General features: G+C 40.8%; 2 protein-coding genes across 5 annotated transcripts in view; one reads left to right on the forward strand and one right to left on the reverse strand.

Annotated features, from left to right (window-relative positions):
• Cenpp (centromere protein P) overlaps positions 1-14,626 on the forward strand; it is a 248,764-nt gene that overhangs the window by 158,640 nt on the left and 75,498 nt on the right. The window lies entirely within an intron of this gene.
• Positions 1-14,626, reverse strand: part of Ecm2 (extracellular matrix protein 2) — a 31,948-nt gene that overhangs the window by 1,728 nt on the left and 15,594 nt on the right. For 2 of the 4 annotated variants that reach the window (XM_047526103.1, XM_047526101.1), the window contains 6 exons: positions 13,681-14,238; positions 11,383-11,498; positions 9,688-9,823; positions 5,445-5,602; positions 2,752-2,891; positions 1,311-1,637 (listed from right to left, as the gene is read on the reverse strand). In XM_047526103.1, coding sequence (XP_047382059.1) covers positions 1,311-1,637; positions 2,752-2,891; positions 5,445-5,602; positions 9,688-9,823; positions 11,383-11,498; positions 13,681-14,238 — 1,435 coding nt within the window. The remainder of the gene's footprint in view (positions 1-1,310; positions 1,638-2,751; positions 2,892-5,444; positions 5,603-9,687; positions 9,824-11,382; positions 11,499-13,680; positions 14,239-14,626) is intronic. The other 2 variants (XM_047526102.1, XM_047526104.1) reach the window with 2 other exon arrangements.

Raw genomic sequence — 14,626 nt, forward strand, 5'->3', positions numbered from 1 at the left:
TGTTACTCCATGTACAAACAGAAACAACATGTATCCCATTTGTTTACAATAAAAATAAATTTAAAAAAAAAGTTCAAGACTGGCCCTTCCCCATTCTGTGGCTCACTATATGGATCTCATGCATGTGCTTATTCCCCAAAGAAAGAGGGAACCTCAAAACAAAATAATAAAGTAAAAAAACAGTAGGTACTAACTTATTCGGACTAGCATTTTAAAGGAAAGAAATGAGTAAGTGTCCTTCCTTTTCAAGTAACAAAATATCCCTAGTTGGTGAGCAAAATTTCTTTACAAAGGAATTTCAGCTAATAAGCATGGAAAGAATGGTAAAAATAGAAATTCATCATTTTATTGCCTCTAATGAAATAGTGAATTCAAGCAATAACCCTCTCTGAGTGAAATCATGGTTCAATGATGAGAGGAAAGTTTGTGTTAAGAGACCCCAGGCTGTGACCACAGAAATCCACTGATAAATTTTAGAGTCACTAAAAGTGAGACAAACATATTATGCCTCCTGATGCACTGCAGTATGAAGCATAACCTGTGAAATAATTTGGCCCCCAAAGTTTGAAGCTAAATCTTACAAAACCTTCCTCAACCACCTCCTTCCCCAGTGCTTCTAAAAACTCTTGAGCCTTTCTCATATTTGTTTTTTATGCATTTAGTTTGGAATTTTAGGAATAGGAAAGAGGTAAGGGTCATAATTCAGAGATCTTACGTTCCCATAGCCCTGATTGCCAGTGGCAGAGATCACACTCACAAAGTGTCCAGTTTAATCCTTAAGTCAGTCGTGCTGTCTAGGGAGGGATAATTTCTGAAAATATTCAGAAAAATGTATCTCTAAAAGCAAGGAAAGTTGAGTCTCAATTTATTCAGAATTTGTACTTCAGGGGGAAAAGTTTTGCTTTCAGAAAAATCTAGACAGAAAGTAATTTTAGCATAATTTGTGCTGTGCAGATAAGTTTCTTTCAAATTTCATGTGGTAGCATAGTCGAATTTTTACTTCACAACCTTATTTGAACCTGTCTCCAATGTTCTAAAGTATTGTGTAATAATATTCAGTAATACTATAAAAATTTGCTAACATGGACAGAAGTAGAAAAAAAAAAAACACAATGAATCCTCATGTACCTATCACCTTGCTTCAATAGTTATTAGCATTGCCAATTTTTTTTAACTCAACCCCATTTAATCCATCCCATCCACCCCTTTTTTCCCTCTTTAGGTAAATTCCAGATTTCATGTCATGGTTGTTTAATGATATATTTTGTCAACCACAATTTTAACTGATACTTGAAAAGGCCAAAATTTACCGAATCTTATTGTTGTTCAGTCTCAGAAAATGTAGTGCTTTCATTTCTTGCACCCCAGGTGGTACAGATTTCAAGTCATTGTGATCCAGAAATAACTCTCTCAGAGAATGATATGCCCCATAGAATGAGACTTGGTCCACACCATCATCAGTGAGTCTGTTAAATGACAGGTACAAGTATTCCAGGCCTGGTTCCATGTGACCAAACACGTAGCCAGGGATGCGTTCAATCTGGTTCCCCATAAGCACAAGGTGCAGCAGAGACTTGGGCAGATAGGAAGGCACGTGGTAGAGCTTGTTGTAGGACAGGTCAATGGATTCTAGGTTCCTGAGACAAAGAAAAAGTGAACAGGGTGGGGAAACGTCAAGGTAGTGACTGGCTGCTGTCAATTTTGAAAGGGCCAATTGTGATGCTGGCTTGTTTTCCTATAAGCCCCAGTTTGCAGCAATGATTCTGAACATAAGCATAACTGTGTGCTATCCTGGGTGGGTCTGTCTGCAAGGCATCTGATCTTCCTTCTACCACCCACACTGCCTCCTACCTACAGGTTTGCCTCCTAGGGGCATACCAAAAATTCAGATCTTTGAGGTTAATGGGGAGGCCCAGAGATGTCCCTAAAATATTTCTAAGGTTGAATTATTGAATCAGAAATGAAATCCAGGAGTCCTGAGTTCCAGCAAGAAAGTTTTTTGCTTTGGGTGTTTTTTAAATTTTTTTGTGTTTCTCCCCACATTTTCATTTCACTTTTAATTTGATGATCTGGCACACTTGGGACTTGGGATAAGACTAAGGGATTATAAGTTGTTAATCGTCAGATCACCTGAGGAAGGTGATGAATTACTGACTTGTTCCAGGAGCCTCCCCTGAGTCTTCTGGAGCTCTGCCCACCCCTTTTCACCTGAGGACGTTTCCTCCATGCACAGCAGTCTCAGTTACCCTCCAATTATCAGCAAAGGCCTCTTTTCATTTCTTGCCATCCCACCTCTTGGGTCCAAGGCTGTGCTACTTGGGTTCATCATTCCAGGACATACCCAACCTGCCCAGGTCATCTGTTGAACATGCTGCCAAGGCCCATCCCAGCTCCCTCCCACTTACTTCACTGAGGGCTGCAGTGAGCCTGCTGATTCCTGTCTAGGAAGGTGGACTCTGTTCTGTCTCTATTGTTAGGCCAAGGAGAAGAGAAATCCTTTGGACAAAACAAGGCAGTGTGGTACAGGAGGACCTCCTGACAACCTGTGCAGGAGGCAGAGCTAGGGTGGCATTTGTGTGTTGAGACCTCAGCTCACGCCAGCTCAGCATGTGGCGTGCAGTAGGGTGTCCAGTAGGCGGTAGTGATCCTGACACCAGTCACGTGGTGAACAGCTTGGAAACTCTACAGAGTGATCAAATCTGGGGTAGCATGAGGGTTCACTAAGAAAGTTAAGAGGTAGTATGTACTTACTCTTGATTGATCCAGGCTAAAGGAGCAATCCTATTTTCTTCTATTTTATTATAACGTAGTACAATCACATTGATATTTCTGGTGTGATTGAAACAAATTTCAGTTATCTCTTCAATTTGGTTTTTTTCCAAGTATAATTCCTATCATTAAGAGAAAATACTATTATTTTTCTTCCATTTGTGTTAGTAGATAAAGATTTTCAATTTCAGAGACTAAAATTCTAATGAAGAGTATTCTTATTTAGTATTATCTAAAGAGTTTTATTGCTCTTTCAAGTGAGTTCATACTTCTAAGTTGTCAAATTTTATAACTAGTAAATTAAAATGTACTGTCTTGATTATGGAATTAAATGAATTTATTTTTTTAGCCATAATATTATAAAATATAGCATACCACATACTTATATAAAACTTTATAATTTACAAAACTGATTCACATAAATTATCTTATTTGGACTTCAGAACTCTGGAAAGTAGGTAAAATGATTTATTCCCACTCACCAGTTAGGAACTCAAGCCTGGAGAGACAGTGATGCTTGCCCAAGGTCCAGAGCTGGTGCCCAAGAGGGGCTTGTCCTCCAGGACAGCTTTCCACAACCACATGGGGTATTTAATTTTTTTCAGGATCATGTTTTTAGACTTATTTGTATTTAATTTAATTAAAAGTTAAATTAAGAGTCTTAATTTAAATCTGCAAAGTTTGCTAGAGTTTGCTAGAACTATAGTTACAGTTTGGCAAAACAATTAGTAAATTTTTAATATCTGGTTGCCTTCAAGTTAGTTGGAAGCTGAGGCAGGAGGATCACGAGTTCAAAGCCAGCCTAAGCAACTCAGTGAGACCCTGTCTCTAAATAAAATACAAAATAATATAGGGCTGGGGATGTGGCTCAGTGGTCGAGTGCCCCTGAGTTCAATCCCCGGTACCGAAAAAAAAAAAAAAAAGAAAGAAAATTTAGTTGGCATCAAAGGAATTCTTTTACTAAAGGATACAAATTGTAAAACTCTTCTCAGTGGAATGCAGAAGAATTGGCATACATCTTCATTGTAACTTTTTATCATGGTTACTTTTCTCTTTGTCACTTAATTCAGGTAATTCATAGACGTGGTTAAAGTAACTTGAGACTTTTTGCTTTTACCTTCATAAGTACTATGGGTGAACTAGATCATTGGTCCCCAAACTTGGCTGTACATTAGAATCACCTCATGAGCTTTCTAAAGTTTAAATTCCAACCTAAATATACCCAAGTCAGGGAATAAAGTCCTGGCATGCCCATTGCTGTGTTGAAAACTGCAGCTATAGGAAAGAATGATGTGAGAAAGTCCTCAGGTATGGAGTTAGGTTAGGCTGGCATGCAGCAGTGACTTAGGAAGGATTGAGGTGCTTCTTTACACTTGTATGCTTGCATGTCCAGTGCTCCCATGTAGGTCTCTTTGGAGAGAAGCCAGAATAAGATCAGGTATGGGAACAGGCATGTTATTCTTACATATTATCCAAGTTGTGTGTATTTTACCAGTTACATGCATTACCTATATAAAATTTTGATATTTAAAAAAATTCTAGCAGAGTGTGGTGGCACCTCTTATAATCTCAATTATTTGGGAGCCTGAAGCTTGGCAACTTAGTAAGACCCTACCTCAAAATAAAATTTTAAAAAGAGCCAGAGTGTGATCAGAGTGGAGTGCTTTCCTAGCATGTTCAAGACCCTGGATTCAATCCACAGTAGTCCTTCTGAAAAACAATATTCTAAATTTCTAGCCCTGTTCTCCAGAGGATCTGACTTAGGATGTCTGAAATAGGTCCAGGAGTCTGTACACCTTAAGAACCTAGATAATTCTGATGTAAGGCCAAGTGTGGTAAATTCCAGTGTTATGTAACCACATCTCTTAGTTTGGAAATATGAGGAAGAGGGAAGATGGTAGCCATACAGTTATAATAGATGACCTTTTTCGGGCTCACTGGAGCCACTGCCAGAGTAAGTTCCATCCTGGCTTTGATGCAATGATTATACAGTGGCAGAAACCAGATAGGGAAACCTGGGTTCTGGCTGGGTTTGTCAATGTTTATAGACACTCTGGACCTCGGTGTTCCTGATGCAAGAAATGAGGAGTGTTGACACTGATTGACCTGAGCACCCCCTGCAGCAAGGAAACTTCACCCCTGGAAACTGCTGGGGAGGCTTTGCAGGGGTGAAACGAGGATGGGGCTGCAGACCTGGAGATGGTCACAAGACAGTCTTGGTAGGGACTGGTCAAAATTTCTAAGCTATAGAGTGGCTAGAATGATCAAAACCTTTGTGGTTACTGTCCAGACCAAGTGTCTGTGGTTCTGCCTACAGCTTGTGAGTGGGGATAGGAAGTCTCACAGAGTCTGATCTTCATCTGTGTTGTACTTCATGGTTCTGGTTTGGGATAATTAAAGCTGTCTTAGGAGTCAGGGTACTTTTTGGAAGTTGTGGTTTCTATTCAGATTCTCAGTTCCCCTTCCTCATTCCCTCCAAGAGCTGTCGGCAGTACCATTTTTTACTTTATTAAGGCCATATAATGCTCAGATGATAGTGAACTCTGTGTACAGCACCAAAACTCTACTAAGTATAATGTACATCACAATAGTCTTTTAAGATATATTGTTTGTTTTGTTATATATCGTGTTTAAAATATAATACATTTAAAATATTAGAAAAAGAATATTTGTACCTCAATAGAAGCAGGAAGACCCTGTGGTATAATTCTAAATTTATTTTTTCCCAGACGCAGATAGGATAGGCTCTTCAAAGATTTAAACGCTAAAGGATCGACATTGATTTCACTGAGATTGTTTCCTTCCAATTCTAAGGTGACCAGTTGATTTAAGTCTATAAAAAAATAAAGTTATCAGGATATTAGAATGATTTTTAAAACCATGCAGTTTGAGCTTCAGTAGAGTGCTTGCCTAGTCTGCACAAGGACATACCAAAAAAAAAAAAAAAAGGAAAACGAAATACCAGTTTTATACCATGCATGTGAAGAGTTTAGTTTATTCAGAGTGTATAGTTTCTTCATCTTTGCCTCCCCCCCAACTCTTCCAAAGTACTTTATATATCTCAGGTTCACCATTCAAGCAGGGCAAAATGCATGGTCCAGAGAAGAAATGATTCTAGTGCTATACAGTACAAATATGTATAAGGAACAGAAGCAAGAGGGGTGGAAGAAGCAAGAAGGCAGGAAGAGCGTCAGGGACATCTGCAGAGGCTGCACTGACCAAACGGGATTTGAAATTCAGGTGGGCAAGGAGTACAAAGTTGTATAAGATCAGTGGAAACATTTGCAAAGATGTGTAGGTATGAATTGGCAGCATGATAGATGAAGGGTTGATGAAGGACTCCTTTTTCCAGGACACAGAAAGGAGCTCTCTTTCCCTGGAAAGCCCTCAATCTCTGAGCAAGGGAATTAGAAATAAAGCAGAGCAGTGAATTCCCATCATAGTTATTCACTTATTGGCACAGAGTGTGGCCAAGTGGAAGTTTTGAAAGAAAGATGATGAAAAAATTCTTCACGCATCCAGATTGAGCTACCAAGAAAGGCCTTTATACAAACAAGTTTTTTCTGCACCGTTTCTGCTGGCCTCAGGAGTGGTACCATGCAGGTCAATTGGAAGCTTGGCCCTGGATCACACCACTCAACAGTGACATACCCAGAGGCATCTGAGTCAGAGATTCAAGGTGTGGCCAAGATTCCCAGAATAGGGGATGTTTTCCTGTTAAACTCCTGTCATGGTATTGCACCAAATGTCCTGTGCAATTCATTCTTACTTTTAGGCAGCAGCAAGACTAGGGACAATAAATGCTAGAAGATTAAACAAGAAAGCAGTGTAGATTTGATTGGAAGTGGTAGGCTCTTGGGGATAGAAAAATTTAGATATAAGTTGGAGGAACTTGTATGCTGAAACATACGCAGGTGAAGGGTTCAATGGGTGAACTGGGGATGGGGCTTCACCCTGGAATGGGCCATGGGCAGTGGGGTGAAGTCGTCCTCAGGGAGAAGTACTCTGGAGCAGGCCTTCGTGCCCTTGATGCAGGTCTGGCTCTCATTCTCTAGGCTCTGAGGGGAAAGGCCAGGGTGGCATGGCAAAAGCCACATGGTAAATGATTGATCAGGTGGTGGTGCTCAAGATCAGTTGAAGGACTGAATGACGGGTAGTAAGGAGACCAGCCAAGAATCTTCAGTAAGTGGTTACTTTTTCTCATATTCTCCTATTTCCAAAACTGAAGGTACTAGGAAGGCAACATTTCTCTTGTACATAGGTGAGATTTTGAAATTGGAAGTTTTCCATTGTAAAGTAGGTAACAGAAGTGGACTGATGGTCATGCGCAACCTTCTGAGAGAAACACAGGCAAATGCATAACACTGTGTTCCTGTGCTGCTATTCTCTGGTGTGTGTATAGCAAGAAGATGGAGTTAGAGGAAGTTTCTGGTTGAAGTTGAGAGAAGGATTTGTGAGCAGGAACCAGGCAAAGGTAAGAAGACCCTTGCTGTAGGAGAGGTGCCATGACCCGTTGTAGACATGGTGATGTGTCAGTGTTAATGGTGGCCTAGAGGGACCTGCAGTGATGGTGCTTTGGTCGTTCTGGTTACTAGTCAAGACGAGGATGTTTCTGAAGCATGCCCAGTTTCCCACAGCCCCTCCCTCTGCCTGTCCCTCTTCTCCCCCGAAGGCTGACCTTCTTTCTCCCCAGTGTGTGTGCACATCTGCAGTGATCTCCCACATCTCCTTGGCACGCGCATCCTCACAGGTTCACCTGCCCTCCATGCTTATCAAATGCCTGCCTTGTTGCCATAGTACCTAGAATCACCCTTTCTCTTCATGTCTTTTATGTGCTCTCTTCTCTCCATGGACTGCCCTCCTCCCCACTCCTCTGGAACTATATTGTGTAACAAGTGGGGAGATGCCAGAGAGGGATGCTCGGGCCGAGCACGGGGCTCCACCCAGGCAGCTGCATCTTGGAACTAGTTGGAGCAGTGCTTGGACTCACCTGCCCACTGCCAACCAGCCCTCCCATCCAGAGCAGCGGGCCTCACAGGGACAAGGTAGCACCTAGATCAAGGGGCCAGCACCACAGTAGCATTAAGACCCAGCCCACCCAGGAAGTGCAAAGAGATTTTCTGGGCAAGAGCACTGCAGAGAGCCTCCTTTCTGGCCGCCTTTTGGGGGACAATGCCACCTCCATGCCTCATGTATGGAGAAAGTGTAGGCAGTCAGTTCTCCCGGTACTTGGTATCCACACTGGGAATGTGGAAGCTTTAGTGTGCGAAGGAGAAGAGTTCACTGAGAAGCAGTTCCAGGGATATATGAGAGTACCTTCAAAATAAGGAGCTTATGTTTTATGTTGTCATGTGATAGCACTACTAGAAATATGAACCTACATAGAGTTCCTTCACAGTCTGTTAGTATTCTTGGTCTAAATTTCATGTTCCCTTCAGTCTAATGAAGCAGTTAGAAATTAAATTTCCAATGTCTTCTCCATATGACAAAGCCCATCAAAATTTTTGCTTATTAATGCTTTTCATATGTACCCTGAAATTCATCTGGAAATTGAGTGTTTCCATAACTTTGTTATCCTCAGATTTGGCAGATCTCATAATTACTTTTCTCATCACCAGAACTGTTTTGTTCCTATAATACTTGGGGGAGCTGAAGGAAATAGATTGTCTTATTCCTTTAAATGTTTGGTTTATCAACATTTACATTAAAATATGTTTCAAATGAAGTTAGCAGAAAGTGTTGAGCACTTCAAGAGTTAGGCTAGATGGGAAATTAAAAGAAAAATTAGGCAGTCATTGTCTTAAGGAAGCATGCAATCTAATCAGAGGTTTCAAGATGTGTGGAAAGTAAAATAACCACGCCTCTTTTGTACAGTCCCATTATGTCAACTTTGGCTACCTCACATAGACCAGAAACAGCAGAGGAGCCAGTCACAGCTGGTTCAAATGCACCTCACTTAAGTTCTTCCACCAGAAAGCTGCCTCCATGCAGCCTCGCTGTACATACCACAGAGTGAGGACATAGCAGGACCCTAGTGCCAGCCCATGCCCTCTCAGGAACAAGCTGCCAAAGCCAAGGCTACTACGTGGGGTGCACTACCTTCACTGCACATAGCACCTCGTCCTCGGACTGTCTGCTCACTCCTACTTCATACGTACCTTTCATGTGATTGGACTCAGGTTTCAACATGTGACAGGTTTAAATAGTGATGTGTGTGGACACAGCACAAGTTGTGGGTAGTGTGAAGAAAGAGGTCCAATCACCAAACCAACCAGAACCAACAAAAACAACAATACAGAGCCCCAAAACATGTGGTATTGTGGGGAGAATTTGTGCAGCCCTTCAGAGAGTAGGGACTTGTCAGAGAGTTACTGTATTGTGAATGATGAGAACCTGGAATCAATGAGCAAAACTTTATTTTTCGTACTGGGGATCTAAGCTGGGGTTCTGTACTGCTAGGCTCTAGCCCCCCCCTTTAGACAGTGTCACTAAATTGCTAAGACTGGCCTTAAACTTGTGATCCTCATGCCTCAGCCTCCGGAGTCACTAGGATTATGTCCATGTGCCACTGTGCCTGGTTACTTTTTTTTTTTTTCAAAGACAATGAACAGTTTAAAGTATACTTAAAGATGAAGTTGTAGCTCAGTGGTAGAGCACTTGCCTTGCACATGTGAGGCACTGCATTTGATCCTCAGCACCACATATAAAAATAAATGTGTCCATTTACAACTAAAAATATCAAAAAATAAAAAGATTAAGTTTTACCACTAATTAGTGACCACTGATAATCAACTGAAATGATCAAGTGACCTAATTTTTTTTCTAGTTATATACTTGACTGTACTATAAGTCAAATTTCCACCTGATGTTGGAAGAAAGGTTATAAGGAAACATTTTAAAACACCAAATGTTAAATACCTGATAAACTTTCTTCATCGATAGCCTGAAGATTGTTCTCATTGATTTTAAGTTCTTCTAATGTAGATGGTAGTTCTGAAGGAATCCGTACCAGATTATTTCCATCCAAATTTAAACGCGTTAACTTCTTCAGAAGCTTAAAAAGCAGATCTCAAAATTACCATTTTATCTGGTCATATTTATGCAGTCACATACCTCACATAATAATTTTAAAGTAGGGACTAAGTTTTAAGACTCTACACTTCCTTAAGCTTAAACAGTGATGTCCAGGCCACACCCTGTTCCCGATTTCCCCCGCCACGTGAATATCATCTTGGTGATATTCACAGATTCTCAGGCATTAGCAGTAGACTACAATTGATGACTTGTATCCTACTTATGCATATTACAGCTTTAGAAAGCCAGAGAAAGCTACTGTGTCCAGGGGGTCAGTTGTATTTAGCTGAGGTCTGAGGTGTTCACCTTCGCCACAAGAGATAGATATTTTATTAAGTCATACAATAATGTGAGTTTGTTGTGGATATTAACAGGACAGTGATTTTACTCTTTTTAGCATTTATAAAACTCAGTTTCCAATCAACACTAATATTTATGTTAGAAGGTGGGTCATAAAATAGCACCAATTACTGTGAAAAATTTTCAAAACAAAATGCTACAAATATCACAAGCTATTCATGTATGGTACCTATACAATTGATTCTGGAAAAGCATGTTTCCATATTTGTAGTTGTGTGCTCATTGAACATACCTCGCCTGTAACCTCTAAAAGCAGAGTACTGAAGTTGGGTATATTTTAGTGAAGTCACATGGAATAGTTCTCTTCTCCACTGATCACATTCAAATTTCAACAGTTTTGGAACAGGACAGAAAATCTCAAAGCAAGAAAAGGAGGTACATTCCTACATTTTCCTCTTGATCAAACACAGGAAATGGGGGTGGGGAGCGCAGCTCAGTGGTAGTGTGCTTGCCTAGCATGTGTAAGGCCCTGGGTTTAATCCCCAGCACCACAGTGCAGGGGACACAAAAAAATGAGGGAGAGTGTATATACTAGTTTTTATGTATACACAAAAACCTTTTCCTCTCTTGCTTGAAATTTCTTGATCCTCCCTTCTCCTTTAAAAAAAAAAAAAAACTTTTACTCAAATCTGTTCCCTTCCAAGATTTACTATACTATTTCCTATCATTTCTCTTTCCCTCTTCTTTTCCAACCTATCCCATGCTAATTTATTCTAAGCCCGTTTGTTTTTCCCGAGCCCTCTCTGCCAAAGTGTCCTCCATCAGATTTTGCCCATTGCACAAAATAAGAAAGCAGTAGCTTGCTGACCTGAAAATGTTTAAAATAGAGTTTCCAGATGAGCCCTCATTTGTTCCTAGACAATACTTCATATACTAAGAGATCTGATTTCAATATGTTTCCAGCTACTTGGGGACAAACTAGTTCATAAATTCAAAATATTAATTATGTCACCAATGTTATTGCTGGTGCTCTTAGGGTAAGACTACGAATAGATAAACCAACAAACTGTATTCAAGAAAAAACTTAAATGCAATTTAGGGACATCAGAGAAGAAACTTTCTTAATGTAAAAGAAAACTACCCATTAAAACCATTTTGCTTTTCCTCCCTTCCCTTCTCCACCAACAGCCAGTTCAAGTCCACATGGTTTCTTTTTCACAAATTGGAGCATGTGATTACCTTGAATGCTTTGGGGCCTATGCCAGAAGATGTTATATGATTTTTGCTCAGATCAAGCCTTTCCAAATTTGGTAATCCATTAAATGCTTCATCTGGGATGGAGGTGATGGAATTCCCTAGAACACACAGCAGTTGTTAGGCACATGTGCACGTACATATATGTTAACATGTGTAGGGGGTGTTTGTGTACATGTATGTACATAGTTTTCTGGAGGAGAAAGCAATGTGCAGAACAAAGGCAGAAAAGATATAAACAAATGCATGTTCACAGTAATAACAAGATCAGGATTAGACAATTCAATACAGAATTTTCTCTCAAGAATTCATAGTAGTCAGTACTTCATGTTTCAGATAGCACTGCTGAAGACAGCCAGAATGCAGTCTGCTGGACAGTATTAGAGCATTCTGCATCTACAACAAAAATAGGTTTCTGCAAAGTTATATAGAAACTGATTTTTTTCTTCTTCATATTTTTTCATTTCCATTTTCCTCAACTGGGAACATGATACTATTTTTATCCAAGAACTCACAGGCAAGTCACTAACTTCTTATGAGCATGTTTCCTTCTCTGTATAAGAAGCCTAGGAAGGCTGGGTTTGTGGCTTAGTGGCAGAGTGCTTGCCAAGCACATGTGAGGCACTGGATTCGATCCTTAACACCACATAAAAACAAACAAATAAAATATAGGCATTCTTTCCATCTACAACTACAAAAAAAAAAAAAAAAACTAAAAAAAAGCCTGGGAAGATCATCTCTCAGACTCCACATCCCAAACCTAATGCTATATCTCTGTCTTCAATCTGCAAAGGTTCTTCCATGCTTCAGTTTTATGTTTTTGTTTTGACATTTACTTAAGTACAGTAGTTGATGATTTTAAGCACAAAAAGTGAGTTACCAGAAATAATACATTCTAAAAAAAAACAACACATGGTGACCTGCTTGTAAAACCTAGACAGGATGGTCCAAAATGGGTTGTTTATCTTTCCTAAGACTCAAGACTTCCACAAATTGGATTTTCTTAGGGCAGTCCATTCTTGGCATGTAGCCTGCAGGACGAGGGGCCTTACTGGGCAAGAGAGGAATTTGCTAGGTTGGTCATATGAAAGTGGGTTGAAAGCCTGTGTCAGGGAGACCATGGAAGCTATCTACAGTAGGACTCTGCAGTGTCAAAGGTGTTAGCAGAGTCCTATTGCAGATAACTGTCCCTGCACAAATATGTTACACCTGTTGGATCCCATACTCCTGCATTCTCAGGACCACCCCTGGTATGTCCCACCAGCCAGTCCCTCACAACTGGTCTTGCTGTTCTTCCACTCAGAACCTGTCTGGTGGCCCTGTGGACAGGGTCTGTATATCAGGCTGAAGTGAGCAGAAACAGTGACACTAATACTGGCAGGTGGTGGAGCACCCCAACACTACTGGGGCAAATGGTGCGGCCACATGGAGTTGGGCAGTTTCATACTAAATTAAATGTGAATTTGTCACATTGCTCAGCCCTTCGACTCCTGAACATAGCCCTAGAGAAGTGAAGACTCAGGTCCACATAATCCCCTGTATGTGGATGTTTAGAGCAACTTTGTACATAATCACCCCAGACTAGAAGCAACTGGGTGCTCCCCAGCTGGCACCTGGTTCATCCATACAATGAAACATTGCTCATAAATAAAGATTAACTGGCCAGGCACAGTGAGGTCTGGTAACTTGGGAGGCTGAGGCAGGAGGATTGCAAGTTGGAAGACAGTCTCTGCAACTTAATGAAACCCTGTCTCAAAAAGGGATGGGGATGTAGCTCAGTGGTAGAGCAACCTAGGTTCAGTTCCCAATACCATGAAAAAGAAAAGAAAGAGCCCAACTGAAAACTGTGTGATTCCAGTTATGTGACATTCTCTAAAAGCCAAAGTTATGGGAACAGAAAACAGATCAGTTTTTTGTGAGATAGCAACATGAAGAATTTTGGGGAGTGATGGAAATATTCTATATCTTGATCATAGTAGTTTTTATATGACTGCATGCATCTGTCAAAACTATAGAACTAGACACTAAAAATAAATTTTACTCTGCATAAATTATACCTCATTAAAGGTGACTTTTTAAAAGGTCCATGGAAAATCATCATTTGGTTTGAAGTTTGTTTTCTACCTAACTGAGCTGTTCTGCAGTAATAAGCATCTGTCTTCTGCACAGTACATATGTGATGAAATCAGTCTCTAATGAAATTAAAGTGTAAAACATTTGTTGAGCAGTGAGAGTCACCACTTACATGTAAAGCACAAAATAAAACAAGTCAACATCTCTTACCAACCAGCTCCAGATTTGTTATCCCTGGCGCTGTGAGTGGTGGGATGTGGGTGAGGGCCGTGTGGACACAGCTGATGGTCTTGTAGGACAGGGAGCAGCTGCTGGGCAGGCGAGGCTTGCCTCTAGGGGGAGCAGCAGCAGGGAACCGGGAGGGCGGGCGGAACACGTCTCCTCTTACAGCATCCTCTTCTTCTTCCTCCTCTCCTTCCTCTTCGTCGTGGTCGTCGTCCTCCTCCTCCTCCTCCTCCCCTCTTCCATGGTAGAGCCACTGATGTGCTGGCCTCCCCTCTCCAGGGCTTGGCTTCCTCTCTCTCCTCCTTTCCTCACTGTGAAGTTTGTCCTGGTCATGGGTTCCAGCGGTCTCTTCCTTGTGCTCATTACCTTTAACTTCTTCATCCTCCTCAGATTCAGGTGCTTCTTTTCTGAATACTTGGTCCATTTCCCCCAGAGGAGGTGGCTTGTGAAGTAAACTGGTAGGTTCTCTTTGTTCTGAAGAATCACCAGAAAATTCATTTCTGTCATTTAAGGCTCTACCACTGAGTAGGGAATAGGAGACTACTGACCACGCAAGAGGAGGCAGCAGGGGCAAGTTGATGATGTTAATGAAGGAAAAATCATAAGGAAAATGAGCTTAGTAAATATTATTCCCTCCAATATTTGAGTGCCACTTTGCAATTTTTCCTTGAAAATTAATCATAACTTTATTTCTGTTTTGAAATATCTCCTATACATTTATTTTTGTGTGTGTATGTGGGTCTTCATACTAGTTTTTACATTGGGTAACTGAACACTTATTTTGGCTAGCATTTAACACTACCTGGTGATTGAAGAGGGAATAATATTGCCACATGATGCAAAGTGGAAAGCAGTGTTGTTGTGACACCATCAGATGTGAATCCTTTATAATACATACTGTTCTGTTAATTGGCGCTATTGATAATGGAAG

This window comes from Sciurus carolinensis, chromosome 15 (assembly GCF_902686445.1).
Source record: "Sciurus carolinensis chromosome 15, mSciCar1.2, whole genome shotgun sequence".
In the NCBI taxonomy this organism is placed as follows: domain Eukaryota; kingdom Metazoa; phylum Chordata; class Mammalia; order Rodentia; family Sciuridae; genus Sciurus; species Sciurus carolinensis.